Source organism: Amia ocellicauda, chromosome 6 (genome assembly GCF_036373705.1).
Source record: "Amia ocellicauda isolate fAmiCal2 chromosome 6, fAmiCal2.hap1, whole genome shotgun sequence".
NCBI lineage: Eukaryota > Metazoa > Chordata > Actinopteri > Amiiformes > Amiidae > Amia > Amia ocellicauda.
Window position 1 is genome coordinate 4,827,530 of NC_089855.1, and position 15,112 is coordinate 4,842,641.

The following is a 15,112-nucleotide window of genomic DNA, read 5'->3' on the forward strand; positions in this document are numbered from 1 at the left end:
ACTTAAAGGATCTGCTGCTAACGTCTTGGTGCCAGATACCACAGCACACCTTCAGAGGTCTAGTGGAGTCCATGCCTCGACGGGTCAGGGCTGTTTTGGCGAAAAAAGGGGGACCTACACAATATTAGACAGGTGGTCATAATGTTATGGCTGATTGGTGTATATATTATGATTAAGTATTCGGCAGGCCACTGGAATTGCCCATCCCTGGTATAAACGGTGGTTTGCTTAGGTAAATCGGAGGCACTGAGCTGGCCGTCGCTGCTGCTGTAGGCATATTTTGCAACAACAACCAAAAAAAGTAGTGAAGAATTTGAAAGGAAAAGCGCTTTGTGTCGGAATACAATCAAGATTTGGCAATCTGTGCTCATCGTAAAGAGATCTTTAACTTGTTGCTCTGCTGTGTCTAAGAGCCGTAACGCCAACAACACATCGCTAGCGTGTGAATGATTGTGAATTTGTTTTTACCCTTCAGAAGCCGATACACTCTCTGGCTCTGTTTGTAGCGGCTTCTTTTAACAGAATGAACGCAGTACGAGATCAAACGGTGACATCATACAACATGTGTGAAGTCAAAACAAACTCACACCCCCTCACCAGCAGCATGAATGAACCGATCAATAACTCGTAACTCTTGCCAGGAGGGACTTTGCCACATCAGAGGCGATACAGCGAGAGAGGCAGCAGCCTGTCTGTCGTGGGAGCCCCAGTGCGCCTGCGTTCGCGGCAGCGCTGTAAACAGGCACCAAGAGCCCAGAGTTCACATGCAGTTCATCTCGTATCTGGGAGAATCTTCCTTCAAAGAGCCGTGAAACTGTTTTCATGGATTTCACAATATAATGCAAGACTATTAAACACCCTTGAAGGAAATGAAAGCTTGAGTGAGTCTTATTAAAAACAACAATCTCTGAAACATTTCCCATGTACCTGAAAACCTATTGCCTTTTAAGAACTTGCACTTTGTATTGCGCTTATATTTTGTAAGTCGCCCTGGATAAGGGCGACTGCCAAGAAATAAATAATAATAACTGGAGTTTCAAGTGTTTTGTATTGATATATGTATAATAATAACCAGAATTTACAGTTTCTGGAGAATCTGTGCCTGCATGTGGCAGTACTTTTGGAACAATATATTGTGGGATGTGCATTATTTTGTCCCCTCAAAGGTCAGCCCTGCTCTGAGGGAATGGGCTGTGAGTAGTGGTTGATGTATTGTGACAGTCATAGATGTAACCTTTTTTTGGTCCGTTTTATCTGTGACTCTGCAGTCCTACAGAGAGTCCTTGTACCGTGTAAGAGACTTCCAGACAAACCAGCGTTATGTAATTATCATGAACACTTGCGGATATTTGTTATCAATATTTGTTTGAAAGTGGTTTGTTAGACATATCATAAAACAAGCACTGTTAATGACCAGTCCAACACTAACCCTCAGAGATAAGAGTTTCTTTCAGCTGAGTTTACCACTCAACAGACTGAACTCCACCCAAGATCTTACTCCTGGCCTTAGTGAGAAAATGTGCAGGTTTGCAAGATTAAGAATAGAACAGATGTATATTAGTAGTAGTAGTATTACATTCATTAAAATGTTGAAGATTACACACGTATACATTGACCACATCAAACATGAGGAGCTTACTGAGAGACTGAGGAACTGAACCTTTTCACCCTGGAACAGAGGAGACTACGTGGGGACTTGATCCAAGTCTTCAAAATCATGAAAGACATCGACCGCATCAAACCAGAGGAGCTTTTCCAGATCAGCAGGGACACACGCACCCGGGGACACAAATGGAAATTGGGCTTCAAGGCATTCAAGACAGAAAACAGGAGACACTTCTTCACACACAGAGGCGTCACAATCTGAACAAACTCCCCAGCGATGTGGCTGAAGAGACAATTTGGGAACATTCAAAAACAGACTGGATAGGATCCTTGGATCACTCAGTTATTAATGGACACCAAACGAGCACGATGGGGCGAATGGGCTCCTCTCGATTGGACACTTTCTTATGTTCTTATGTTTCTTATACAATCTGAACAAAAAAGATCTGAAAATCTAACATAAGACATAGACTATTCTAAATACAAGCAACGGAGCCTTTAATTCCTCAGAACGTAATCCTTCCTAATGTACCACAAATAGAAACAGGTTTGGGTGTGCCACACTGCTGAACTTTCCCATTGTTGAACTTGCCCACGTTACTAACAGTGATGTAATGTCCGCTGGCTCTAGTCTGTTACTCTGTGACAAAAGCGCGCGGTGTCAATGAATCGTTACTATAGAAACCACGCTGCAGCGACAGCTCTGTTCTTCAGCCGCTGGTGTTTCAATTCCAGGGATGTGCCACGGGCCCTGTAGGATTCGAGCTATGGCAGGAGACACGTTTTTGATTTTATTATATTTATATAAAATATGAATGCATTGTGTGTATATCAATAGACTTCAAATTACCACAGTACTGCAAGCAATTAATGTACACTTACAGCTTACTAGAAGCTCATCTATTCTGATCCAGCCTTGTTTTTAAGTGAATGCTGTAGTAAGCATTACATTCACTTAAATATTAATAATAATAATAATAATAAAACTTCAGGATAGAAGATTAAACATTTTCTAGTTATCTACTGTGTGAAAAGATAAGTTTAATCAGCAGGTCAATAATCAGTTTCAGTTAGTACCACAGGAGTCATGTTCTTATTTTTATGGTCCTGAACTTCACATTGATGGATATTATCTTAGGAGAAAATTAAGAGAAAATAAAACTGAAAATGTTTTTAATGGGTGTGTGCGTTTCCTCCAAACAGAGAGCCAGTTTCCCTGGTTTGTGTGTTTGTGTGTGTTTTTGTGTTGCTTGTTTGTCTGGGCAGCAGAGAGCAGTGAGGGACTTTGCTGAAGTCTGAGTGAAACGTCTGGCCGCAACCCGGCAGCTCATCAGCCACTCGACGGCAGGCCACTCTCATTAACAGCCATATCACAAAACAAGCCTCTGCCTGCAGACTCACTACACCTCTCCAAGCTATAATTATACACTGCGGTGGTGGGCTCTCCTGTCTGCGACAGAGTTAATTACCATTCATAAATGCCCGGGTAGTAATTTAAAGGGTCTGTATATTGAATTGAAAACTAGGTAAGGTCACATAGTTGTAAAATAAGAGGGTTAAACACAGGGGCACTGATTAAACTTTAAATACCAGTAAACACTATGCTGGCAATCTGCTCTTTTCATCCTGGGAAGTCAAGCACAATGCAGACATTTATCTACAGCAGCGTTGCACGGTGAGGTCCTGCATATCTGAAAGTCCCCTTTTAACACTCTGTGCTTTTTTAGGTTGTATAGCTGAAGCAAAATGGTATAAAACACAATACTTTTAACTAAGAAATAATCATGTAATTTAAAGGAATCACCTCATAGCAAAAGCAAAAGGTCATTCCAATGACGAGTGAAATAAAGTGTTATAATTTGGGTACCAGTTATTGTTTGAATGCCATCTTTGTGTTGAATTGTTTACTTTTTATCCAGGGCCCAGTCTGAGATTGAGATGTTTTTTGCTTCGTTTTTCTGTTTTATTGAACACACGGGAAGAACACGCCTGGCATGTCCAGTAAGGCTGTAACACATCTGGAAAGCAGCGTGTTTCCATTTTCTACCAGATAACTCTTCACATATGGTTTGAATTTACTGCATTGAATCTTCTTTGGTCTACCGTAAGCAGACGCGGGGGTCAAACCTCATGTGTTTTCCACACGACCCTGGCGACTTTGACATCTGACAGCAACTGTTTTCTAGAAGTTGAAGTATCACTTATATTTTATTTTTACCTTTTAAATATATAGCGCACATCTTCATTTTGAAGAACAAAACATTCAGTGGAGAAACTGCTTCCCAGTGCTTGAATTTAGAGCTGGTTTCTGTAAAGTAATTAATTCCAAGAGTCTTATCACAAGAGTATTAATACAGCACAACATCTCAAAGTCTCCCTCCCAGCTATTGGGAAGGGACAAATAATGCATCTTTTCAGTGCATCTTCCGTTAAACAATTGCCTGGTTGCTCAAATCACACACACACGGCCCTCAACTGATGGCCACTAGTTTATTGGTCTGCAATGGAATGCTGTAGAACAATCAATATGGACCTGGACCTACAGCATGGCTTTATACTTTAACATCAAGTCATTAGCTGTCAGTCTCTGGCTTTCACTCTTTCCCTGCAGAGTAGCAACTCCAACATTACTCTCAGTGCTCAATCTACCAGCACATCACATTTATGCATGGCTACTGGTCCTGATGTTCAGAGGAGCGTGATGCAGGATCCTGGGTTGGGCTTGTGTTGTCATCACTCCTGCAGGATTTCAAAGACCTCCATACCATCTCTCTCTGGATCCATCCAGGATAAGTTTGTATCCCATAGACCTGTGCATGTCTGACACAATCCAGTCACTGAAACTCCCATTGGAAGCAGAAGATGTTGGTCATCGCCATAAGGCTAATGAGTGCAATCAAGAGGTCGCACCACCAGAGGGCACTACAAAAAATCTGGGATGGTTTCTAAAGGGTTTCACACTGTCTTAGGTGTGTTTGTTTTAACCTGTAATTTAACAAAACAACAAATTACTCCTAACAGATAGCTGATGTTCGCAACAACAAGGTGTAAAATGTGATCCATGTGACCATTAGGATGCCTGAAAATTGTTTATCATGACGCACATGGAAATAACATTCAAATTACGCTTCCTGACAACAGCAGAGCATCCTTTATTTGTGCCCCATGTGGAATAATGTAAGATTTCAATTTGTTGACCACTTGACCGTTGGAAAAAAGCAGCTCAGTGTTCCTTAAAACAAACCACTTCCATTGGGAAGAAACCACGCCAGTGTGGTGAATAATAACTACACAGTGATAGAAGAAGAAGGGGTTGACAGGGCGAGGATAATGTTTCACTGTGAACTTTCAGTACCCAGACTGTGCTGTTTGTCCTAACCCTATTGTCTTCTCTGACGACCTCCCAGAAGATCACTACTCCTCTAGCCGTCTGATGCTTAAATGACTAAACCAATAATACAGTACATTATATATGCACTTTTCATATTACATAACCCAAGGTATCGCAACAATACGCAGGATACAAACAACAGCTGTTCACAATATATTATAGTAGGTTGCAGGCTCAACCTTGGCCTTCATGCCACCATTTTGACAGATGGTCAGAGGCATATTGTGCTGTTGCTGTCCTGTGCAGTAACACACACTGGCCTCTGCAAGTCCCACCAACCCAGTTCATTCTAGAGCCCTTCTATGGGATCGGGGTCGGGACCCTGAGGAGGCCATAAAATGTACCCCGTGCTATTCTCCTTGAGCCACTGTTCCACTCCGGGCTTTTGTTACTTGTGCATTATCATGTCAGTAGGGGACGTCACCATAAAATCCCACCGGTTGTGGCTCAATTCTGTTATGCAAACACAATAGCTTCTGCTGGCCGTGGTGCTCTTTATAACACACAATGTGTCCCAGGAGCTGTGAATGAAGAGGAAGCTGGTGTGTTTCTCTAGGGGTCTTTACTTTATCTGTGTGAAACAGAAAGACAATGAATGTTGAACTGGCCATCCTGTTATCGTTAAACTATTTAAGAATGATATATAATATATTATATAACACAGAGCTGCAATATTAAATGGTTTATACTGTACATTATTGGGCCAAGCTGTCCACAAGGTGCGCGGGCCCTAGGTCATTCAGTGCACATGCTAATAAGACTGGCATGAAAAGGGTTACTGGATCAAATGATGACCTAATTAATTGGGCTGTAAATCCTTAACCTCCGATACACAGAGATAAATGCTTTCCTCTTACCTCACAGTAGCGAAGCGTGTAATGGCTCATGTCGGGCTGCAGGACACAGGCATGGCGCGGCGGCCTTCCCCTTCCTTTCTTAGCTGCACTTTGCAACTGTTGCAGTTCTGGCGCAGACATTACCAATCATACAGGAAGAGCTTAGGCTGTCACCTATGTGGATTCAGGGCCCATCAGGCGGGATTTAGCGAAACACTCATTCAGCGAATGTGAATGAACCTCAATGCAACTGACAGCTTTCCGTGTCAGAGTGAAAGCACACCGAAGGCATATGGTAATACACCAGCAAGCATGCTAAACACAGGAGACATTATGGCAGGGTTTAGCAGCACAAATCTGTTAGAACCTCTGCTTCTAGTTTAAACATGGTTGTGACTCGTTGGGGGTGAATCACTTCAACATTTTTATGCATACATACATTCTTTCCAAATTTCTATGATTCTGATCTTTAAAAATATATTTTGTTTATATGTTGGTGTTGTGTGAATTATATGCATACAATGCACTTGTCAGCAACATTTAATTAATTAGAAAGAATGTGTATTTGAATGTGTCATACAGTGTGTATTACTGTATTAATACCTAGAACCTTGTTTAGGAATTATGCTTTGTAGAGATTTTATAGGACTCTCACATGATAACATCCGTCCTCTGCTTCAATAGTATAATACACTGATACTGTAATGCAATGCTTTACATGAATGTAATATGTAATCTGTCACACCTATAGCTGTTTCCATCACACCTTGTTTTATGACCTACTCATTGCCTAAAATGCATTCACTTGATTAAGTGCTCAGTAGCTTTGATGTTTTCTGATAAACACTAAGAAACCCAATCTTTCATAGTGTTGACATTTCTTATTATCTTTGGCAATAACAATAAGCGATTAAAAGAAAAAAGAAGAAAGGATATAGCTGGCATGGCCAACTCAAACTCACTCCAACGCCTAATCCATTTAAGTAGCCGTACATAAAATGGAATCAAGCACAACATCTATTAGAATATAAAACATGGAAAACAATATGACAGTTGTTGATATATAATCTTTTACTTTGCACGTGTAACAGCGCTACATTGTTGTGCAAATCCACGTCTAAGTGTTTAAGAGAGCACAGCATCAACACTGGCAATGCAGCACCACAACCTGCAGACCTCAATGTAAAACGTGCGCCATGATCTGCCAAAAGCCGTCCATAAAGACAGTCTCCCAGCCTGGAGGAGCGAGAGAGGTGAGTACCACTCCTGAAAACATGATGAGCCTATTAAAGGGCTACAGGAAGCACCTCCTATGTGTTCTCAATGTCAAAAGAGGATTCACAAAGTATTGGCTGCCAGGGTGTGAATACATCTGCACATCACGCATTTAGAATGATTAAAAAATAAAATGCATTGGAGTGTTTTGGACAGATTTGCTTTTAAATCATACCATATTGCAGTTATACCATTCTATAGCATGTTGTTATTTAACATGCATGTGCACAGACCAAATGCACACCTGTCACTTCCTGCACTTGCACAATGCATTTGAAGGAATTGATGGTGCCAGGATTGATAGCCTCTTGTGGGTGTCCATAAATAGTTCAATGTCAGGGCTTGCGGTCTCAGAATAAAGCCAGGCTGTTAGCGAATGACTGAACCCACATGTGTCACAGCTGAGCACTGCTGTCCTCTCCGGCTCCGCCACTTGTCGCCGCTGATTCCCGCCCGAGCGGCAGCGCTGCAGTGCCTCCGTGCGCTCCCGCTCCGCAGCCCCGCTCCGCTCCGGGTTTTCGAGCGCTCTTTTTAAAATCCACCTCCACTTGAAAGCACTGGAGGAAAAGCTCCGCCAGGCAGCCGGACCGGAGCAGCAGCGCGGACGAGTCGCCAGCCAGGCTGCTTTCTGTCGGACTGATCGTTTCACGGGCTGCGAGGGGATGGGGGGCACCAACCTGCCCGCGGGGCTCTGGGATTGAGGGGGACCAGCATCTGACCGTGCTGCGTGCGTGTGCGTGTGCGTGTGCGTGTGTTTCTCTGTCTTCTGGGATCTGATCTTATTTTCGTGGGGGATTTTATTTTTTATTTTTCCACTCGCAACATGCCATTCGCCAAGAGGATCGTGGAGCCTCAGCTGCTGTGCAGGCATGCCATCCCCAACGACGAGGGCTTGCTCTTCGAGGATCTGTGCTGCATCCACAACGTGGCTCTGTCCCGGACCCTGCGGCAGCTCTCCGACCTGGCCAGGCACGCCTGCTCCCTCTTCCAGGAGCTGGAGGGCGAGATCCTCAGCACCAACCAGCGGGTCTGGGTCCTGCAGAACAGGATCGGCCGGATCCAGCAGACGGCCGGCGGACTGGACCCCAAGCAGGAGGCAGTGCGTGAGTACCGTGCCTTCATTGATTTCTCGCAGGCGCTGAACTTCAGCTGCACAGCCTGGGTGGCACGGGTTTGCAGGGGGCAAAACGCATCCTTGGACTGTGCCCTTAGGGTGGACAAGTGCCACTGAGGGTATACTGGCTCTGCCAGCGGAGATGCATTTGTGCATTGGTGTGTAGTCCTGTTATTGCAGATTAGTCGCAATGCCACCACCAAGCGGACCTGATACAGAAGACGTTATTGGTTTCAAAGGGAATGCATGAGAGAAAAAGACATAATCAATAAAAATAAGGTTGGTTATAAAGGTGTCTCTGGGCAGAGGGGCGTGTGGGTGGCATGGGTGGCATGGCAGCGGTGATGGCACCGGTATCTCTTGGCATCAGCCGCTGCTGATCAGTATGGGCAGCCGCAGCAGCCAGGACTGCAGGTGTGCAAACGGCTCTGAGACCCGGCTGATCTCCACCTGATCACGACGCACTGGAGCAGCATCTCCTCCCAGGGATGGATGGTCCAGCCGCGCCGTGTTTCAGCTGCATTGATATTCGCAGCGAAATGGGCATTGCAGTAAAAATAAAAATCATGCAATTAAAACGGCATACATGAGAGAAGCGTCTCGTACAGCCAGGCGTGCATTCGCGCTCATCCAGGTCCGCACAGCAGGGCTGCTAAAGAGCTGTCCCTGCCACAGGCCAGCTCACCAAATGTGGATTATGCGACCCAGTGGACAGGTGGCCTTGTTTATTCCCCCTGATGCACAGATCATAAAATAAATACAACAGTCAAATAAGCCGTGGCTGTGAGAATAACAGCGCTGTCGCCCGCCCCTCTGCAAACATCCGAGCCGAACAAGTGTCCCCTCCGCCCGGGACCCGCGCCCCCTCTGCCGGAGCCGGACTGTGCAATGCATCGTCATGTGTGTGTGTGTGTGTTGTTTTTCATATATCACAATTATTAGTCATAGTATATATATATATATATATATATATATATATATATATATGAATGCATTTGGTTCTGCATTCGTTCGTGCACAGAGATGATTTATGCACATCGATTAATAATGAGTTCCCAATATAGCTGCTGAAGCCTTGATGTTGAGCTGTCAGTGCAGTGAATGTCTTATGTGCTGTGGAGTGGGTTTCACACCGCACCCCACCGCACCCCCTCTCCAGACTAATCGTGTGAATGTAACGCAAGCTTAGTTACATAACAATCCCTCCCGGAGCAGATGTGCCAGATGTGCCAGATGTGCCGGACTCCGGGCTCCGGACGCGCACTGTGCAGTCCTCTGAGATCCGGAGGCAGGAGAGCCACTGCAGTCCGTGCTGAAATGCATATGGGATGCAGTAGCTCACAGCAGCTGACGGATTGCTATTTCCCCCTTTGAAGGGAAGGGTTTTTGTCATCAAACTGATCAATGGCTGTTGCTGATTACTACTGCAGCTCTCCAAATGCATAACTCACAGAGGCACTGCTGGGGATTTATTGTGCCATTCTTCATTTTGACTGCTTTGGCAATGTGTATGTGTGTGTGTGTGTGTGTATGTGTATGTATGTATGTATGTATGTCCTCCAAATCTTTTTCATACATTATCATGAAATAAATTGATTTCTAAACGTGTCTTATCATAAGACTTGTTACTGCAGCAAACCGTTGAGCTTAGCTTGGCCCTCCTCCTTCTCCCTGGCTATTCCTGTGGTGTCCTTCCCTTCCCAAGATATAAACTCATCCAGGGCCGTACCACACGCCACATGGAGGCCGGCAAACACAAGCTGTGTAGTCCCAACATATTGCGGTTTGAAGTCGGGCCACTGAAAAGACCCAGAACAAAGTGGTGCCCTACCCACAGACCGATGCTGAGGGCGCTATTAAAAAAGAGCCCGAATGAAATGGGCAGCGTGGAGATTAGTTTGATATCCCCAAACAGTGGAGTCTCCCAGGCGGACGGCACAGTGCAATCTTTCAGGGCTCTCAGCAGGTGGTGCTAGTGAAAGGATCAGAAAAGCTTTCTTTGCACAATTACCGGATTCCTCTGAGAAAAACAGCAGCCTGGTATCTCAGGATGGGTTATAACCAAACATCAATATCATTTGACTTTATCTGAGTGTGTGCCAATTTTGTTAACAGATGTTTGTTTCGTGATATCTTTTCTGGGGGGTAGTAGTGATTCTTCTTTGGGGGGTCTAAGGAAACGTGTTTGAAAAGTGATTTTAGCCCTTGAGGGTGGTGGATATGTGGATGTCCTTCATGAAAAGTCCCTCTGCTGTGAAGGGGAGGGCACTCAGCTTCCATCGAAAGGTCAAACAGGTTGTAGTCACACCCTGGGGGGGTTAAAAGAGTTATGTGTATCAGTAAAGTGCAGGAGTATGATTAACTTGAAGTTACCACTGATGAATAAAAGCAAAGTGATACTGCAGGACTCTACCTGGTTATTAATTAATAGCTTTTTCCGTTTTCAATTATTTTCAGAGGTCACTCGGGCATGCTGACTTTGGATGTCAGATTGACAGTGATTATTTTCAGATGAGTGGGATGTTCTTGAGTTTTACGGGCTGCACCCTTCCCTTCAGCGCACAGAGTTGTAGTTGGTTTGGTTGGCCTGGGGCAATGGCAACAGAAAACATCACAGAGACAGATTTATACTCGCATTCACGTTCTAGACTGTTCCCTGTTCCAGAACCCGGGCTGCGCTTGGCATTCCATGTCTGTAGCGAAGAGTCTTTCTTCAACCGAACCGGTCTTTTTAACCTTGGACCGAAAGGAAAAGTTATGTGGTTTCATGCCTCTTCATTTGAGGACTTCATTAATTTTTAAATCCATAAAATGATCAAAAAGATACACCAAATTAGTGCTATGTCTTCAGGCAAGTTAATAATTAAATACTTATTTAGCTTTGAAGGGAAGGATTTTTATTTCAGACGTCTCGTAGCAGTTTGGCCGAAACGAATGGCAAACAAGCATGCGTGGGAATTTAGAGACCTTTTTGTGAGATGGTAAGAAAGGGCAGAGCTAATTTTGGGACATAATATCTGAAGTCCTCAAAACAGTTAATAAAGAGTTTATTCTTTAAGATTTACTCTATTATTGAAACAGTGACATAGGAGGAAAATAAAATGTATAAGGAGTACATAGCTAATTGCATTTCAAGGTGATGTATAATGTATAACATCCAGAAAGTTATAAACCAAAGAATAACCATTTATAACCAAACTCTCTAGGATACCAGAAACTTCAAACTTATCTCCTCGACATCGTGAGCATCTGTATATGTTTGTTTTATAATTACCAACAAAACACTGATCTTGTGTGTGAAATACAAATACAGCTCAGGATGTATAACTCACGATTCAAGATGCTTGCAGATTTGTTGACCGCAGGAAGTGAAGAAAATGCAATCGGATCCACAATCGGATAATTAGGGGGTCTGCTTTTACCTCCTTGTTACGTCTCATTGTCGTGCTCAGTGTCTGCATTTACAGCCAAAACAAACAAACACACATTTTGTTACGCGCTCTTGGAATTGTTTTCAGGAACTGAGAGGATTATCTGTGTGCGCCATACGCTTTGACACGCTATCTGGTGGTTTGAATTGTAATGCCAGAATCACAAATAAAACCAAATTGTGTTGTGGGCGTGCATCAGTAAAAGTATTGTTTTCGTGTTACACATTTATGTAGATAACTTTATAAGTAATCATCCCAAGTTTTAAGTTTACAGCAATTCAAACTTTTCTTTAAACGACCTTATCTCCTAATTGCCTATAATGTTCCTATTATATATTAAATTGTAGTCGTTGGTGTGGTTGAACAATGGGGATCTAATCTAAATGAAAAAAGGTGCAAATGCGGCCTAATTTTAAGCCTTACAGACTCCCAGCAACGAGGTGTCAACGGGTCGTAAAGACAGCCATTGTCTGAACGATACCCCTGAAAGAAAGTAGTTAAGGTTATGCAGATGTGGAGATCTCAGATGTGTAAAGTATGTCAGCACTGACAAGGGTCGGGAGCAGATGGTTTCTTAACTTAACAGCCTGTATATATGTTTGCGAAAATGTATTCAATTCAAAGAGTATAAATCTGAATCCTTATGTTTGGGCAATTCCAGGGCATTATGTATCCTGAAGAGAGAATTTTGAAGGAAGCCAACTTAAACTCTAACACCGATATTCAGACATCGTTCAATATCATCTTCTCGAGGTCGAATAAGCAGAATAAATGAATTAATTGGCGTGTATCGCTCTTTATTAAGGCATTCTCACAGTCGTGTCTATAGGACAGGGAAGCAACCAACCAAAATCAAGATGCATGAAGCAGGGATAGCACGAGTGATACACCATCTGATTCCCAGCAGGGCTCTGCTTATACTCACAATTTGACTGTAGCTGGGCGGGACTTTGACACAATTAGGTCAAGTGCTGTACCCTGGGATACAGACTCAGCCAGCAGTCATGCTGATAAAAAGCAACAATCTCTTTGACAACTTCACTAACGTTTGCCGCTGATACTGAGGAGAGATTACCCTATTGAGCTTTTAAAGTCAGCATCTTTCCCCCCGTTGTTGGGAGTATGAACCGTGTGCACAATGAGTTAAGACTGAGACTGCAGTTGTGCTTTTTATTCCTCGTCTACAATGGCACGTGCAGTTCCTACAAAAACCAGAAATAAATCTCACCTCAGATCTCCTTCAGTGGCAGAAACACGCTTCCTTGTTGTTGTTCTTCTCCTGCTTGGTCCACAGTCAAGGCTTTGGCCGTCTTCTTTTGAGGCACCGTCTGTAATCTCTGAAAAAGGTGTTTGAGGCACAAAGCAGGAATCCCACGGTCGCCATTACATGTGAAGGAGGTGCCTGTATAGGATAAGATGTCTCTAAGCCCTTAAAGAAGTTGAAGGCAATTAAATATATCAGGCCTTGGATTAATATTGAAAGGACAGTAGTCTTCCCTGAGCCAAGTGATGCTTCTCCTGACGCCATTGGTTGAAAAAGAAGGTCAGCGCTTAATTCCAAGAAGATTTTATGCCGTATAATGCCTACATATAAATCACTCTTGGCGAAGCACGCCGTCCTGGATCTTCATTCTCTACAACATTCTGTGTTCTTTATTAAAATACTTTAAATAATTCATGCCTGTAGGACCGAGTGGTTAGAAGCTGCTGCTGCTGTCGTTTTCTCCCCACAGTGTTTTACTGTCTGATGTCTGAATGTTGCAGAAAAAGCCCAAATGTTTGTGTTGATCACGTTGTGGAATAAAATATGAAAGGTAACCTCCGTGTCTGTGCAAGAGAGGGAGCAATGTGCGTGATTAATCCTAACGAGGTGTGGCCTATTCCTACTATTCCTAATATTGTATCTGATCAGTTAATAGAGGCTGTTTATAATTTGCAACAGTAGCTCGGTCACTGGTCGGGAAAACCTGTTTATGCCGGCGTCGAAGCAAGACGCTGTGTTGCATGCAGGCTGCAGCGTCTGCGAAACTGAACAAAAGTGTTTAATTTTACATGCAGGGAGGAACATTTTTGCAGGACTGTAGCTTAAATACTTCAGCAATAAAGCAACAGAAGGCACAGAAACATGACAATTCGCATCACTATCGCTTGGCAGCTGAAGCAGGGGAATGACAACACTTTAAAAGCATGGGAGGTCCCTGCCTGAGATTGTGTTCTTCAGAGACGGTGAATAATGTATGCATGTATGTGTGTATGTGTGTGTGTGTGTGTGTTGCAATATATATAATATATAATAAAGGTCAGAGTAAGACCATTACTGTAAACTAAATTAGGTTCTGATTGGGTTGAGAAGGACTGGCTTTGGATGACTATATGACAGCATTAGCATATTTTTCTGGGTCTTATAAAGTAACTATCTATACGGCACTCGGTCGGAGAGAGACACGCGATAGGGTGGACGCATTGAAGTGTCAAACCATAAGCCTCCAGCGAAGAAAGTAGGTGAGGGGAGAGTTTAGGCAGCACTGGGGTCATTACCAGGTTTAAATAATGAGGGTGGGGTGTCAGGATAGTGGATAACAACGCACACTGATGTCCCAACGCAATCACGAGGGTGTGCAAAGGTTTGTTTTTTTAAAGATCTGGTGGATATAAATAATCAAACGCACGGCAGCTGAAAAGGTGACGGGTAATTTTCCACCACTTTTCCCTGCTTATTTTATTGAATTTCCACAGGAATATTCCACAGGAAATATTTGGTTCACAATCAAGTATTTGACAAATCCAATTCCACGGACTTGTTATGCTCGATTTTCTTAACAGAGACAGCAAAGAATGTATAGGCAAGGAAAAAATGTGGGCTTCCCTACACCCCACTCCTTCCTGCGCCAAACACTTCGTATAAGAGACTAATCAGTGCGTCCACTTCCCCACTTCAGCTTCACCTTCAAATCCCATCAGACCTCCAGCTCCCTGCCCGCCCCGGCTCACGCAATCCAGTGTTTAGACAGGACTCCTTATTTGACATGGCATTAACCGCGAGCTGAAACCACAGCCAGAGTGACCCCAGGGAGAGAGGATACTTGCCTCAGTTTATTTTGGTAAGGCATGTAACTTGGTTTGTGCTAATGAATCCATAACCTTATTGGCAAGGAGAGGGTAGGATTACTTGCTTGATTGCATAAGAAAAACCACAACATTCAGAGGAGAGTAACCCCTTGCACTTCCGACTGTTATTCTGGGGGCCTGGAAACGTGCCACATTCCTGATCCGCGCAGATGAGAGCAATAGGTTGAAGGGGGTGGTGGTGGGGTGGGGGGGGAAACAGAGTGTGTGGCACAAGACGGCAAAACGGGCTCTAAGTGTTTAAACAAACAGTTCCATCCCATCCTTCGAAACCTTGCAGCGCCGCATTCCTGGCTCCGTGTGGCCGTGCCAGATCGCTTTGTTTGTCTTCGCG

At 43.8% G+C, this 15,112-nt stretch overlaps 1 protein-coding gene across 4 annotated transcripts in view; it reads left to right on the forward strand.

Moving 5' to 3' along the window:
* The first annotated feature begins 7,498 nt into the window (after nucleotides 1–7,498).
* LOC136750791 (actin remodeling regulator NHS) overlaps nucleotides 7,499–15,112 on the forward strand; it is a 125,969-nt gene continuing 118,355 nt past the window's right edge. For all 4 annotated transcript variants that reach the window (XM_066705853.1, XM_066705854.1, XM_066705855.1 and 1 more), the window contains exon 1: nucleotides 7,499–8,210. In XM_066705853.1, the coding sequence (XP_066561950.1) occupies nucleotides 7,931–8,210 (280 nt within the window). In that variant the 5' untranslated portion in view covers nucleotides 7,499–7,930. The remainder of the gene's footprint in view (nucleotides 8,211–15,112) is intronic.